The 17,379-nt window shown below is 42.6% G+C and overlaps 1 protein-coding gene across 3 annotated transcripts in view; it reads right to left on the reverse strand.

Moving 5' to 3' along the window:
- The window catches only part of LOC107373636 (INSC spindle orientation adaptor protein), a 122,631-nt gene that overhangs the window by 65,453 nt on the left and 39,799 nt on the right, over positions 1–17,379 (reverse strand). Inside the window, exons 1-2 of one of the 3 annotated variants that reach the window (XM_070550202.1) lie at positions 7,369–7,719; positions 1,033–1,124 (exon numbers count right to left, since the gene is read on the reverse strand). In XM_070550202.1, coding sequence (XP_070406303.1) covers positions 1,033–1,106 — 74 coding nt within the window. In that variant the 5' untranslated portion in view covers positions 1,107–1,124; positions 7,369–7,719. Of the gene's footprint in view, positions 1–1,032; positions 1,125–7,368; positions 7,720–17,379 lie in introns of those variants that run through there. The other 2 variants (XM_070550200.1, XM_054737500.2) reach the window with 2 other exon arrangements.

Raw genomic sequence — 17,379 nt, forward strand, 5'->3', positions numbered from 1 at the left:
TGTATTGTTGATCTTCATTTGCACCTAAAACATGAAACTTCTTCAAATTAAGGAGAATATGATAAAGTAGAAGGATGTAGCAACACTCAAAGGTTGGAGCTTAAACTCTCCAGATGTTGTTCCATTTTTATGAATTAAATATTTATCAATTCATTTATTTATTTAAGATGGACCAAATAACACATTTCAATCTTTCAACTTGGCCCCACCACTGTGACCCTTCAAAGCTGGGGTGCATCATTTAGCATTTAAAAAAAATGTTTCAACTTATCTTTCTGACCCCGTTCATTAAAAGTAGGTCATCTTTCCTAGTCTGTATTTTTAAGTCCCTCCCTGGCTTCCACAGCAAACATTGATATCAATGCCTCCTTCATGAAAACACATCTTTGATGGATGGCACAAAGCTGGATTGGTCCACTGAAAGAGGAGAGAGGTGACTGCATGGGTCTCTATTTTCTGGCAGCCTGATCAATTGCCAGGATACATTCATTTCCTCAAACAACCACCAATTACGACTAACTACCAGCGTAAGGATAAAGAAGATCAAGTAAAAAAATCATTTGAAGACACTTTGGGTTAACTTGTTATGATTTCATCTCCTAAATCTTCTTCTGATCATTATCACACAGGATGTTTTAAATCAAATGGCTTTTGGGCCAAGCTTCATTCTGCAGGGCTGCCTTCTTGTCCAAACTTTGCCACTGAATGGCCCATTAAATGTCAGAAGGTTACTAATGACTGTTTACAAAGCAAAGGGTAATCCCAAATTATCTGACAATGCAAGAGCTACGTATACAGGTAATAAGCACCTGTGTTATCGCTGTTAGCAGCCCAGACAAAATGCTTGCAGGACCATTGATGTTATTTCAGACAAAGAGGCTGTTTTAACGATCCAGTGGAACTACATGTCCGTCAGCCTGATGCCGCTGTGGCTGGGTGTTCCCTAAAGGAAACCTGAAGTGGGTGTTCATGACTGCAAGACAAAAAGTGAGCCACAGAGAGTCACGACAAGCAGACTGTGCTGCAACTTGCCTCATCGGTGATGACGAGAGTGAGCTGCTCTGTCTGGAGCTGCTCGAAGGAGTCTGCATCCTTTCCGAGGCCATCTCACTTCAGCTCAGGGTCTGGAAACATGAACACAAACATGGCATGAAATTACTATGATGTCATTCTATGATACACTTGATGTTTAAATCAAATTGTGGAAGCTTGCACTGTTGCACATCATTGTTCATTTCCCGTTAAACGCAGCAAAGTGTCACATCTTGGTGGCTTTTTTTTGGGGGGGGGGGGGGGGGACTGCAGTGTTATTCCCTACAGTATCTCCTTATTGATCCGCCTCCAAGCATTCTATTCCTGTCGTGTAATTCAATTATCAATAAACCTCCCTGTTTTAAGTAGCTGGTGAGCCAGTGAAATAATATTTCTTATCTTCTAATTTAATGGCAAGCTGCCATCCAATGACTCTCTTTCCCATTTTTGAGCCTGAGCAAAGAGGCTGACGCTCTTAAGTGCCCACAACTTTATTCTGCTGTTTTATTGATGTATCCCATTTAGATTAGTCCGTTTTCAATCGGGTAGAAGCCGCAGCTGCCCTCCTGCCCAAACCCTGCTCTAATCCTTTTAGGTAATGACATCCTCCAGCGGTGGTTACACAGTTTGTGTCTGTGCCAGGTATAATTAGCAGGTAGTTACAAACGAGATCTTTGTTGCACACATGCTCTCGGACTATTATGTCTGACTGAACACTTTTGGTTTCAATAGATGCAGACACACAAAGTCCTAATTAAGGAAGTGAGGAAAGAAATATGAGAGGCGTGCATTGCGTTATTTGCTCACTGCAATGTCCAAGCTGATCTGAACGCTTTGGTGTGCAAACAGCCACAGAGATGGGACAACTGATACATTTTGGGGAGCTCTGAGGCAGAGGATAAGATGTTAAAGGAGTCTCCCGTTGTGTTTGCTTTGATTATAATGATTTTGCAATTACCAGCAGCAGAAATAGGGAATTTGATGATGCTCAGGTAACAAAAGCAGGCTTAATATAGGCTCAGGCTGATGCAGATGGATGAATATGGTGGATGTTAGGGATGAGTGAGTACACCACTATCTGTATCTGTTCAACCAACTAAATTATCTGTATCTGTACTCGGAATGGGCGTGGCATAACCCGGAAGTGGGCGTGGTTTAACTGAGAGTGGGTGTGGTTTACATCAATATATTATTTTAAGTCTGAAATTGATAAGGAATGATCAGAAGTTGATATGTGTATTGTTTATTTGAAAACTATTTACAGAGCAGCCTCAGAAATATTTTTGATCAAAATAGTAAAGAAACTATTACAGAACAAGTTTTTCAGTAAAATCAGAACATTAATATTTAAGTGCATGGATTAATACATCTGAACTCATGCAGTAGGAACTAGGAAATATGAAATGCTAGAACCAGACACAACTTTATATATATATATATATTTTTTATTTGATTAAACAGATTTTTTTCTTAATGTTCTTGGCATTTTGCCCCACACAAAGTTAAACAAAACAATGTGGATTAAGGTGTGTGTGTGTCTGAGAGAGATATAGAGATAGAGAGGGTGAGAAATGGCGTTAAAAAAATTAAAAAAACAGACCAGAGCGGAGGTAGTGAGTTAATGCAGCACGTCAGCTCTGTTTTGTCAAATGCACCACGTAAGTTACGAAAAAAGTAACTTTAAATATTCAACCGAAAAAGAGGCGAGCTGAAGAAAACCTAGGGAAAACTGAAGAAATGTTAGCAACAGAGAAGCAATCACAGCAAGATCCATTACTGTCTGTGTGTGTGCGTGGATGAGCCGGACGGACTGTGCTCCCGGCCGGCTAGAGAGTTTTGTGTGTAGGGAGGGGCGGGCGCTCTATGTGACTGGCCAATCACAGTGCGTGAAGACAGTCAGTTACCCAATGAGGATTTTCCTTCAGCACGATTACAGATATTTCCGAGGTTTACTCGTTTCATGCTCGTATTCGTCAAAAATGCTTTATCCGTACCAGATACTCGTCTGAAACGAGTATCCGGCTCATCCCTAGTGGATGTCCTCAAAATATTCACAGAGAGGAAGGGGGGAGACTCCTTTTAACTGCAGTCTTGGCACAGTTTCTTCAGGGCCATTTTCAGAGAAAGCATCACAGTGGTTCAGAAACATTACTAGTTCTGCGCCAGCACTAAGGAGGACTAGTAAACCTGAACATGTCGTGACAGAAGGAGAAACATCTTTGGCTGTGGTAATAAGTGATGGAAGTGCCTGAAACAGTTAAATATCTAAATTATAAGTGTTGTAATAAAAGTGTAGATGAGTTACATTGACCCCATAATTGAGGAGAAGGTCAAAGCCATCAAGTCACACTTGCAGCAGATTCCATTACATGTGCCTCCGGCTCATTATAGGGCTCTTCTTTGGATTACTCTACAAATGAAGATGAGTTGTTCAACCAAACAATTTAGTCCTGGGCTCTTATAGTAAATGCTGTGTTAAGGACCATCGCACTGGAGATGTTAACTTTTGTTCTGCTTTCAGTAGCCCCTCAGAATTTATTGCTGTTTTTCCAGACAAAACTTTATTTAGAAGCTAAAGTAGCTCATATTTTTTATTGTAAAACCAAGAATAGAAGCTTCACAGGCCGAGAAATGCAAGAGTTACAGAACATTTCTTGAGCATGTGGTCTCCCACTTCTTTGCTGTCCAGGACATTTGATTTTGTGTCTAGGCTGAAACCTGAGTGGACCCAGTGGGTTTCCCCCTTAGGTTGCCTTGGTGAACATCTGGGTTGTAGGTGAGCTAAACAAAGGATACCTCTGTCTAGGCTTCAGGTCACACACTAGGTAAAATAACAGCCACCCACTGACTTGTGTTGGAGAAATCACCAGGGTGTGCACTCACATTCACTGTATGCTTGTTTTCATTTTTTAATGTGTGCAAGGGTGGTATTTAAATAGTGGAGTAAGTATGCCTGTGTGCATGTCGCTATCACTTAACATTTCCACCCATGCTTTGTTGTTTTCCATTTGCAGTTAGTCAGATGCAGTTGCAGCTATCGGTGTGAAATAGTTTGGTTTTGCTCCAGTGGGTTCCATACTTTCCTCTATTGGTTCACTTACTTTTAATTCTATGATTAAGGGTTACACGCACAAGCATTCTCTTATTGTCAGGTTTGTCTGTATGATTTTCCTCCCATATTGTGGAAAAACCTGTTTAACCCAGTCAGGAAGAGTGACATGTCTTCTGGTGGTAGTACATCATAAAGCAGACAAAATTAGAAAAAATCAGAAAAACAACTATGTGATAATGATGAAATACCCTCTCTATAGGGCTATAGCTCAAGAAGACTTTACAAACAACATTGAAAGGTCAGCTGGGCCTTGAGAGTTGGACTATATGTGTCTGAACGGACCTTCTAGTATCTCTACACAGCTACGAATGTGATATATTCTTACTCAGATAAAGGTCTCTCAGAACCTTTCCCCTACAGAACCAATTATACAATAAAATAAGAGTTTCATCAACTCTTTTTTTGACTGAAAGTTTTTGTTGTTGTAACAGGATTTAACAGTTTCATCTCAAATCCCTGCAAAGAGCAGACTGTTCTCTCTGAAGCTGACAAAGTGCTCTTTTAAATAAAAGCTCATATGTTCCTCTGAAAGTAAAGACCTTTTCAATCTGTCAAAACACAAATGTGTGATCATCAGACTCTTCTGCCACCATATATAGTCTGGCGGTAGACAAGGCTCTGCCGTGGGGCGGAATCTAAGTTTGTCTTTCAAACTGTCTCTGCACACAATTGGACAGCTCTAGGACCAATCAGAACAACAAACAATGCAACATATTAATAGTTGTGAAAATCAGTCAATGAGGCAGTCTGCCAAAGGGAGTCTTAAGTCTCCTCCTTTGCTGGTTGGCTCATGGGTCCCTGGAAGAATGAAAAAATGCAAGTGAATGGGGCAAAAGAAGCTATTTTCTAATTTAATCGATCAAAATGAAAAGTAATGATGTGTTTTGACCACGCCAGTCACGTACTTTGAGATTTATCAGCTTGTAAAAATTCATAATTCCTATGACTACAATTCAGACGTCGGCACGTCACTAATATGACCACAGAATCTGCTCTCCCTTAGCGTAGCTGCTACTTACCACATGGAGGTTCTTCTTCCATGATAAAGGATTCCAAGTTCACTAAACTTACAGCAATTTCCCTCTGCTTTTTCTCCGTGTCTGGTTCGATGAAGTCAATTAGGTGATGTGCATTTGTAGTCATACAGGTCTTTTCACACAAAACCTGAAAAAAACTTTTGCCCCGTTTAAAATATTGGCATCAGAATGTGTCTAAAAATCACGGACATTATTGTGAAATCCATGGCACATAACAAACGGGATTAGAAAATAGCTTTTATAGCACCATGGACTTGCATTCAGTGGCTGGGGAGAGAAAGTCTGGGCCTCCCTGCTTGGGCTACTGCCCCCGTGACCCGACCCCATATGAATTGCCAAAAATGGATGGATGGATGGATGGACTTGCATTAATTTGTTCTTACTTCCAAGGACCCATGGTCCGGAAGCAAATGTGCGTGACTAACCCCTCCTTTCCACCGGAGCCGTGACGGAGCCGTCAGCAGCCCGTTACTGCAGCAGCACGTCATAACTGCTGATAGGAACCGCTGTGGTCAACAGAACCTTTTCCACTGGAGCCGTCAGCAGCGCGAGTCGGCCGCGTCTCAGGAGCAGCATGTCGCGGCCTTTACGCACCGGTTCTATTTTCTACGCGCTACGCCTCTGAAACGGGTCAAGTTTGACATTTTTGGGGAAGGAAAGACAGGAAATCGGACGCGGAAACGGAGCGAAGCTTCCCGAGATTTTCAGAATAAAGAAACGTACTGCCTTCCGGTTGCTTTACTTTAAAAAGAAGTTATCACCTAGCTAGCGGTCTCCTTTGTTTTTCCATAACGGATGACGAAAGGTTGATTACTGAAGTGGAGAAGTACCCAATCCTGTTTGATCCCAGTCACAGTTTTTATAAAGACAACGTCAAGAAGGATAACGCATGGAGTGACGTATTTGCTGTTTTGGGGCAAGATGGTGAGTTATGTGAGCCATGTTGTAGTTTTCTCCTGCTTGTTGTTGTGTTTACTGATGAAGTCACGCGTGATTTTAGGGGCAGCAGTAGCTCAGGTGGTAGAGCGGGTTGCCTCATGATCGGAGGGTCATGGGTTCGATTCCAGCTCCCGCCAGGGGTATCCTGCTGTTGTGTCCTTGGGCAAGACACTTCACCCAACTTGCCTGTGTTAGTGGTGGTCAGAGGGGCCGACGGCGCCAAATGGCAGCCTCGCCTCTGTCGGACCTCCCCAGGGCGGCTGTGGCTACAAGTAGCTTACCATCACTAGCAGTGTGTGAATGTGAGAGTGTGTGAAAGCGTCTTTGGGTGTCTAGAAAAGCGCTATATAAGTTCAATGCATTATTATTATTATTATTATTATTTTGCTAATGTCGCGTGACTTCGTGCTCTGTCGGTGACAGCTGCTCCCCTGCTGCTTCGCGTCTCATGGGAAGGGCCAAGCAGCATATGCCAGCAAGACGTGCTGCTGCAGTAACGTGCTGCTGACGGCTCCGGTCGAAAGGAGGGGTAAGACTCTCTATATACCATCAAAGAAGAAGAAGAAGCAAATACGCATTTTATCTACATAAAGGACTTAAGTTCTTCTATCTGCTCATGTCTCAAATAAAAACCCAAGTCTAAATCATCCAACGCTCATGCCAAAGACGTTTCACACGAACATCGCTCCTGAGCCGACAACATCTTTTTACCTAATCTTTGTCACAGCTCTGCTGCTAAGCCCACCCACCATCTCTCTATAAGCATTGATCAGGCCAGTGGTAGACCTACTGAAGCTTCCATGGAGCGTGGCTAGACCAACCAGCTGAGCAACAACTTTCACTAATACTACTGTTTTTCTAGGTAAACCTAGAAATAAATTCCACAAGCCTCAAAACAAAACCACTAAATAACACTCAGTTATACAGTAGAACAAAAAAGAAAAATAAATCTCCTGTTTTACCCAACATGGACTAATACTGAGATCTTCCTTTTCCTGACTTTAAACATAACTGCAGTATCACTGAAAAACTAACGTCAAGCTCCTCCTAAAACATGCTGTGGTGAAGGCAAATGCCTCTGGCTGAAACCAACAAACACAAGGACTGATTTGTAAACAAAAATACTGCACACATACCACATTACTGTGGCCAAGCCTTACTGCTGTCCCACAAAGCAATGGATTTGTGGTTGATTCAAACAATGAAATTAAACACTGAAAAGAAGCAGGACTGAGCAAAACCACTCACCATTTTTAGTGGAGTCACTGAGGCTGTGGACTCCAACTTTATTATCCTGGATGCTTCAGAAAGCCTCATTCTGTTGCCTTTATTTCAATAAAGCCTTTGGATGAAAAATGTCTCCTTCTGCTACAGGACTGAAAAAAAAATGTGTATCACCAGTTGCATCCGATGGATGAGCTCTAAATAACGTGGACACCCTACGCGCTGTTGACTCAACAGTACTGTACTCCTATCATTGAGCCAAACTGGGTTCACAGGGGAATACCGTGGTTGCAGTTTCACCACTGAGCTGCCAAATGAGGACTAAAAGAGGGAAGGATGGGTACTGTTGGATTGGTTGGGTGGGAACAAGTTGGATGTGCTAAACCATGGATCTAACATTCCCATCCCACACATGCAGCTCAAAGTGGGCCCTTGTATTTGGACACAGACAGCCACACAAAGCAGCATAAAATCATATGACGTGCCTGACTTGGTGAGCCAACTTAAGTTTCACCATGTTTCAGACAGCAGAAGCTACCTTATACAATAACAACTGTCTACTCTCTCTAGTACTATTTCAGACCTAAGCCAAAGTGTTGGAAACACATTGGTATCCATGTAGATCATTGCCACTTTTTGTTGCCACGTCCTGCTTACCGTATTTTCTGGACTATAAGCCGCTACTTTTTTCCCACGCTTTGAACCATGCGGCTTATAATGAGGTGCGGCTTTAGTCAAGCAGAAAGGATGGATGCTAGAAAGTCTAATGAAGGAATGGTTAAAGGAGCGCTACGGAAAGCGCCCAGGAGGATTTTTTTCACTGCGCTGCTTGTTTTCCCAGCTTCACCCCGGGATGATGACAGCAACACGGAGAGCGACATCGACATCGCCACAGAAAATGTGTGTGACGAAGCTCTTCTGAGGCTGTTCAACTCCGACACTGAAGAAGAGTACTTCAGTGGTTTCAGAGCGCAGGAGGACGATGAATAAACTAATCAATAACTTTTCTGTTTTGTTTGATACTGATCAGTTCAGTTATGTTCAGTTAAACTACGTTTTCAATTCAGTAGATTTCCACGGCTTTTAGCCCGGTGCGTCTTATATTGAGGTGCGCTCTGGAAATTACGGTAAATTTCTCCCAAAATAATAGAAGAAAAAAAAATTATTTTTGCATTAATGTATGTGAAAAAGCACACATCAATAAGCTGTAAAGGATTTTTAGTAAAAATCCTTAAGCAATTATTAAAGATTTTTTTAAAATGGTGTAAAAAGTTGTTTCTGATGGAATTCCACCATGACTTACTGCATGCATGGGCCACCTAAAGAGAAAAGAAGTATGAAAAACAATAAATAGCCTCAAATCTTTAATTATCTCAACTTTTCTTTGGCTTAAGTATGAAAATAAATTCATCACTCTTCCATCACAGGCTATACGTGTGAATAAATGTAATAGCAAGAGAATTGCATAACAAATGTCTGGTGAAGGCATTTTAACAACCGTTTTCTGCGCTGTTATCTCAGCATTCCACAGATAGGACTGGCATGAGGAACCTATTTTAAGTCCAGCATTGTTTTGTATGCTATAAGGCAGCATTTCTAGAGGGAAGTTAAACAATTTCACTTGTGCCCCTTAATGTGCGCTCATTGGGAGTAGTGTATTTTAAAGCTTTACAGCCACAACAAAATCACTCATTTGTGGTTTACATAGCACACACATTATTTTGAGTGTGTTTTATAGCTGCTTTGAATGGACATTGGTGCTTGTTTTATTCCGTATGTGGCAAGTAAAAATGGAGAAAGTAGTTTTTATCGTTTTCAAGGTTTAAAAATAGACAGTTTTGTTATTACTGTGTGTTTCACAGCAAAAATAGTTACTTTTATATATCCTCATGTTGTGGGCACAAAGCTATTTTTGTCTTGTTGTATTTGTGTGTGTGTCCCCTTTTCTTTCTCTATCTGCAGGTCTAGAAGCAGATTCTTGTTCATTGTTTATTTTTGTGAACCCCCTCCCTTACCTCTTCCTTCTCTCTCCCCCTTCCTCTCACACATCTGTCTCCATGTCTGTTGGTATTTAAAACAACCAAAAATATTTCTAATAAAGTTCTGGTATCAGGAGTGGCATCATAGCTAAATCTATAATGCTCCACCTGTGAAAATAACCCCTGCCAAGGACTCCAAAAAGGGTGAATGGTCTGAGCTGCAGTTTGGTGCATAAGCACAGACAATATTCAAGACCCATCTCCTCCCAACATGTGGGCGGAAAGAGGCCACCTTCTCATTCACTGGGGTAACGTACAGGCACCAAGATAGAAGGCAATTATATCCACCCCTGGTCTGCGCCTCTCAGTGGGGGCAACTCCAGAGTGGTAGAGTGTCCATTTCCTCTCAAGGAAACTGATTCCAGAGCTAGAGCCACGCGTCACGGTGAGTACGACTACATTTAGATAGAACCTCTCTAAACCACACACCAACTCAGGCTCCGCACCAGAGAGGTGACGTTCCATGTGCCAAGAGCCAGCCTCTGTAGCCGAGGATCAGACCACCATGGTCTACACACTAATTTGACTACACATTGCACCCGACCCCTTTGGCCCCTCCCACAAATGGTGAGCCCATGGAAAAGGGCCCGGCTGGACTCCATGAGTGAAAGTCTGGCCACCAGGTGTTCGCAGACATGCCCCACCTCCAGGCCTGGCTCCAGAGGAACTCAGTGGTCTTCTTCAGAAAGGAGCTGGCCCTTCCTTTATTCTGCTCTTTCGAATACATTCACCTTTCCTGGGATCCCCTGATTTCCCTCTTTCGTATTCATTTCCTTTTTCCCTTTCCTTACATTTTTAATCACATCTTTTTCTCATTTTAATCACATTATTTAATCAGTTTTTAAAATGTTTTTAAATTTTAAATGCTTTGTTCTTGTGAAGCACTTCATGAAAGAACATAAAGAAATTCTTTCTTTCTTTCTATCTGTCTTTCTTTATTTCTTTCTTTCTTTCTTTCTATCTGTCTCTCTTTCAGTGTTAAACAAGAAAAGATTTATCATGCTTTCTGCACATTTGTAAATGCCAAAAGGGTGATGTGAAACATGTCACAATTCATTTAAGATCAATTAACGTTTTTATGAGTAAAGCCAAGTCTCACTATAAACATTCTATGTAGTTTAAACACATGTCACATGTCCTAATGTAAACATGTAAACAAGCCTTGTATCATTATGCGAATCACGCATTTATATTTTCCCGCCTTGACTATGCCAAGGCTCTCCTGTTCGGCACCCCTGTCTCAGCTCTGAATCGCCTTCAGGATGTTCAGAATGCTGCTGCCAGGTTCCTGACAAGCACCAGCCACCATGGTCATATTACTCCTGTCCTTGCACGCTTCACTGGCTTCCCGTTGCTTTTAGAGTTTGTTTTAAGGTTTTAATTTTCACGTTTACACCACTGTATCTCTCTTAGCTGCCTGCTCCTTATGTCCCTGGGCGAGCACTGAGGTCCACTAATGTCTTATTGCTCTCCACACCCCAGATGAGATATAAAGCTTGGGGGGGGCATTTTTGTGTGCTTCCCCAATCCTTTGGAATGCACTTCCGCTGTTGGTCAGACAAGCTCCATGTCTTGCCTCTTTTGAAACTTGTTTAAAAACCTATTTTTTTTATGATTTGGCCCATGGCCTGTGAATTAATGACCATGTCTGTTGTATTTGCTTATCTTACTGTTTGTTTCATCAGTTTTTACTGTATTATGTATTTTATGGGAAGCACAGACAGACAGACAGACAGACAGACAGACAGACAGATAGATAGATAGATAGATAGATAGATAGATAGATAGATAGATAGATAGATAGATAGATAGATAGATAGATAGATAGATAGATAGATAGATAGATAGATAGATAGATAGATAGATAGATAGATGATAGATAGATAGACAGACAGACAGACAGACAGACAGACACAGACAGACAGACAGACAGACACAGACAGACAGACACAGACAGACAGACAGACAGACAGACAGACAGACAGACAGACAGACAGACAGATAGCTAGATAGATAGATAGATAGATAGATAGATAGATGATAGATAGATAGATAGATACTGATTGATTGATTGATTGATTGATTGACTGATTGATTGATTTATTGATTGATTGATTGATTGATTGATTGATTGGTTGATTGGTTGGTGGTTTAATTGATTGATTGAATGACCTTCTGAGATAAAAATAAGTATACATATAGCAGTTACATAGCAAGATCTGTCTCCTTACTGTTGCAATTCTGACTTTGAGGACCCTGGTGGCTTTTCAATTTTTCAATTCAATTCAACTTTATTTATATAGCGCCAAATCACGAAAAAAGTCGTCTCAAGGCACTTCACATAATAAACATTCCAATTCAGGACAGTTCATTAGGCCAATCAGAAATATTTTTTCCTATATAAGGAACCCAGCAAATTGCATCAAGTCACTGACTAGTGTCAGTGACTTTACAGCAATCCTCATACTAAGCAAGCATAAAGCGACAGTGGAGAGGAAAACTCCCTTTTAACAGGAAGAAACCTCCAGAGGATCCTGGCTCAGTATAAGCAGCCATCCTCCACGGCTCACTGGGGATCGAGAAGACAGAGCAGACACACACACACACACACACACACACACACACACGCGCGCGCGCGCACACACACACACACACACACACACACACACACACACACACACACACACACACACACACACACACACACACACACACAAAGACTAGTAATGTGTCTATGGTTATATTGTGATGTCTTAGTAAATATTCTATTTGGTGAGAGATAAACTTTATTGTATTTATCCTAGTGGATCTATAATTAAACGGATAAACTAGTAGTAGCACATCCAACGTCAAGGAAAGCAAAAAGGAGAGAGAGAATGTATTAGTGGTTAGCAGCAGTGTGCTAGTCGATGGCCCCCTCCATGAGGCCACCACAGCTCAGCAGAACGTCATTGTAGCTTCTTCTGGGGAGAAAAACACTTACAGAGAAAATAAAGTTAACAGCCGAAATTGCAGAAAATAATACAGTTAAAGAGCAGACTGTAGAAGAAAGCAGTAGAGTGTGAGAGGTGGTCAGTATGTCCTCCAGCAGTCTAAGCCTATAGCAGCATAACTACAGAGATAACTCTGGATAACCTATCCTATTTAGATGGAGGTATGTTGGAGGCAGGGCAAGGGAGAGCCGTCTTTACCGACTGTACACTCCACCTCCCTCTACTCCCCCACTTGTCCAGATCTAGGCTAACATCAGATTTTAACCATAAGCCCTCTCAAATAAAAATGTTTTAAGCCTAGTCTTAAAAGTTGCTTTGAGGCCCCAGTCAAGGCCGCCCTGCCCATAGGCATGCAGCGCCTCTACCCCCAGGGTGCATATATTTTTTTGCTGGTGTATTAAAAGCTGCTTTCTCTGCTGGGCTGAAAAGGCAGTCTGTTGATTAGTTTGAGCACTTCCTCCATCTAGTGACTGGAGGCTTGTTGAGCATTCATTAATGAAAAAAGACACAAATTATAATGCGTCCTCCTACCTCTTGGGACCCCACCCATGATACCCCCTACCAGAAGCTATGCTCACTTAAATATGCAGTGGAAAATAATTGTTCACTTCAGAATAATGCTATAGAACCCCACTGGTAGCAGGGTTCCCACGAATGTTGCTTTTAAAACATTTGTGTATAAATATCTGGGTCAGAAAACTCTCAGGTTAAATCCTCTTACGGCACTGCAGATTAGGGCCGACCCAAAACTTTCAATAGTTTGGCATGGAGGTGGTGATATTTAAATGGCTCCTTGATGAGTGTCACAAAAATGCACTTTAAAGCAGGAAGAAGTTGGATATCATTCACCGTCTGAAGCTGACTGACACCATGTTCCTCTCAAACCTCACCTGAATGTGCACTGGCACATTTTCTCTCCGACAAGCTTCTCTTACACATATTCTACCTTCTGCTGTAACCCAAGACGTTCAGGAGATCCAGAAGAAACAAAAGTACTTTCATTGTAAGACTAGAAACCAACTGGAAATGTAATTTAGTATAATTTGTGGGGGGAAGTTATTATAATTTTCCAAGTTAACGTCAGACATTTTAAAGCCATTGTTCTTTCACAATAAAAGTCTTGTAAAAAAGTTCACCAGACATTAGCTCAATGTTTTGTTTTGCATGTCAAATTACTCTCTAACGTTTCACAACATGTGAGGATTGGATATGAAAACCTCAAATCTTTCCTCGGTGAAAAAGTCTTGACTCATATAAAATGTGACGACTCCCTTGTAAGGTCAAAACAGTACAGGCAGTGTTGGTCTGGTAGCATTCTTTCTCTTTTGGCATAAGAACATGGAAGTTAAACGCTTTTTCCCCATGAAGTTTACAGGCAACATGTGGTGTGTATGCAGATGAGATCAGATGGGGTCAAGTTACACACACACACACACACACACACACACACACACACACACACACACACACACACACACACACACACACACACACACACACACACACACACACACACAGGATTCTAGTCTCATCCCTGGCCCGGGTTGGCCACCCTGTAAAATGTCACAGTGATAAAGCGGGACAGATCTCTCAGAGGTCACAGCAGCTTCTGAGACACTAACGACCTCAATCATCTGCATTACTAACAACACTGTTCACCACAAATCTGCTGAAGTGGCACATCGTTTTCTTGGTTCCTAATGAACATCATCCTAGAAGAGGAAGAAAAATAAAAGAAAGTTGCACCAGTACCTCAAACATCCACAGTTCTACAGAGGAATATCCAAATGCATGCTAGGTTTCAAAGTTCCACCAAATGTTTGCAGAATAAATAGCAAGAGGAAATCCGCTGAGGCAGAACCAACGTCCAGAGCTGATGAGTAGAACAAAGCAGGCCATCAAGGATGGAAATGGATTCGTAATAAGCCCGGTTCAAGGAAGAGAATTGTGTGTGCACCTGACACCAGAGCAGTAAGGTTAGCAAAACATCAGGAGTTGCTAAATAATGAATAAGCAAAGCCTGCAAAGGAGCACAACACACACACACACACACACACACACACACACACGGCTAACAAGGAGTGAGCCACACATAATTGGAGGAAGGCTTACACTGTGGTGAGGTAAAAGTAGGGTCTATAACTATAATCAGTCAAAGTAACGTGACGCATGTGGCTAACTGTGCAGTCTGTCATCACCTTACAGCCCCAACGTCACACGAACAACCGCAGGCTTGTTTCAAGGGGGCCAGATTTTGTTTAGCAAAACTTTTATTTCCAAAGTCAAATACAAAATAGACATGAAGGAGACTAAATTCAATGGGACTGTTAATCTAGAAGATTGCTCAATTACAATCCTGTGTGGTGTTTAAAATAGTTAGATTTATGGGTGTTGTCACATATGACCCAACCCCGACCACACCCAACTCCAAATCAGACTTTCATTGACTGAGCTGCTTTCTTTGTCACAGAAAGGAAGGAATAGAAAGTTGAATCAGGTTTCATCTGGGAACACAGCAGCAGTGTGGTTGTATTTAGCTGTCCTCTGGAGGTTTCTTCCTGTTAAAAGGGACTTTTCCTCTGCACTGTTGCTACATGCTTGCTTAGTATGAGGATTGCATCAAGTCACTGACACGAGTCAGTGACTTGATGCAATTTGCTGGGTTCCTTATATAGGAAACATTATTTCTGATTGGCTTAATGAGCTGACCTGGATTAGAATGTTTATTATGTGAAGTGTCTTGAGACGACTCTTGTCGTGATTTGGCGCTATATAAATAAACTTGAACTGAATTGAATTGAAAATATGTCTATAACTAATAAACACTAAACATCAAACCAAGCTGAATGTTTAAATGTAACAGAGCAGACAAAAACATGGGAGTGGAAAACTGTACAAAAAATACTTGATTACAACTTCATTGCATGACACAAAGGAGCACTTTCACTCCATCAGGGTTGGCGTCCCAAGGACCAGTCCAGGAAATCATTGACAGCCTCTTGGCTAAAGGGATCATTCGACCCTGCAATAGCACCTACTCGGCTCCTTTGTGGCCGGTACTGAAGCCTAATGGTAAGTGGCGACTAACCATTGACTACCGGCAACTCAACAAACAGGTTCCCTTGTCTAGGTGGCCTATGGCACGCCTGGAGCAGGAGCTTCCACGAGTGAAAGATGCTAAGTACTTTTCCACGCTTGACATTGCGTCCGGATTTTGGACGATCCCCGTCCACGAATCGGACCAACACAAACTTGCCTTCTCCTTTGCCAACCAGCAGTACACCTTCACCTGGTGTCCTTTTGGTTATTCCAACTCACCTGCTGAGTTCAACATCTTCTTGAACAAAGCCTTCCCCGATGCTCGAGAGCGAGGGACCCTCATCTATGTCGACGACATTCTTGTTCGTCAGCATACATTAGATGATCACCTGTCCGAACTGGACCATGTCATGTTTCAGCTCGCGGCGGCAGGTGCAAAGATCTCTCTCGCCAAAGGACAGTGGTGCAGGTCGCAAGTTCAGTACGTTGGCCTCCTGGTGGGACCACAGGGAGTGCAACCTCAACTTGGCAGAATTCAGGGCATTGCCACCATCACCCCTCCGACAAACGTCTCCGAACTTCGGAGCTTCTTGGGGGTCTGCAACTACTCGCGTCAGTTCGTGGAACATTACGCGGACATAGCACGACCTCTGACTAATCTGTTGAAGACGGATGTGGCATTCGAGTGGGCGAAGCAGCACCAGCAGGCCATGGATGACCTGAAGGCTGCGATGTGCTCGGCTCCGTGCTTGGCGCTCCCCGAGTGTGACAAGGTGTTCCACCTTGTGGTTGGTTTCTCAGCTCACTGTTTGAGTGCTGGTCTCTACCAAATTCACGACTGCGACAGGCGTGTGGTAGCCTATGCTAGTAAGCTCTTGTCTGGGCCTGAGTTGAAGTACTCAGACTGTGAAAAAGCTTTGCTTTCCACCATGTGGGCAGTTAAGTACTTTGCGAACTACATTGGCGGCCAGAAAATCGTCATTGAGACACAGCACCAGCCGGTGACCTTCCTTAACAGTCAGCGCATCAGAGATGGTGTGGTGACCAATTTGCGGATTGCGTCATGGCTGCTGGCTCTTCAAAGCTTCGACATCGAGGTGCGCTACGCCCAGAACCGACGTAGCCCTCTTGGCATGGATTTGGCTGCGTGCCAACACTGCTCGGACGACGCCATCGCGTCACTCCTGCCAGCCAGTCCCCCTCAGACTCTTCTAAACCACAACCCCCCCTACTACGACCAGGACCTGGGAACTCACCTGCTTGCAGCATTCTCGTTCGCACAAGCATCTCTGCAGAAGTCGGCTGAAGGCAGAAAAACTTATTATGATAAGAAAGCCTCACATTCCGAACTCGAGGTGGGTGATGAGGCCTGGTACTACATTTTCGCTCCCAAAACGGGTGGTAATAAGGGGAAGCTGGCTAAGAAACTTTTGCCCAAATGGTCGGGTCCATACCTGATAACAGATAAAATCTCTCCGGTCGTGTATCAGATCAAGATCACCGGCAAAAACAGGGTGCCCATCTACAAATGGGTACACAGGGACCATATCAAACTGCACAAGGGTTCCGCAGATTTGGCCGATGACAACAACAATCTACCGACTTCAAAAGGGGGGTGAAAAATACGTCCCGTTGGTTCCACAGATTTCTATCTCAGGTTACACAAATTTGTTTGTTTGTGAGTGTGCATGGTTGTCTTTCATGTTATACGTCACGTGCAGACTTAGGGTGTGTTGAGACGGACGTGCTGTGGGCTCCTGGAGTCAGGTAAATGGACAGGTAACAGTAAGTGGGTTAGGCCACATAGTACTGTTGTCCAAACTTTTGTTTTTTTTCTCTTTACTAATCACAATTCCTTATGGGTACATTCACATGATGGGATTACTAACTACTGATTTACATTTTAGTACTGATTTACATTTCTGTTTTTTTATAGTATCTTTGAAGTTGATTTAAAAGTGATT

Source organism: Nothobranchius furzeri, chromosome 4, assembly GCF_043380555.1.
Source record: "Nothobranchius furzeri strain GRZ-AD chromosome 4, NfurGRZ-RIMD1, whole genome shotgun sequence".
Lineage (NCBI taxonomy): Eukaryota > Metazoa > Chordata > Actinopteri > Cyprinodontiformes > Nothobranchiidae > Nothobranchius > Nothobranchius furzeri.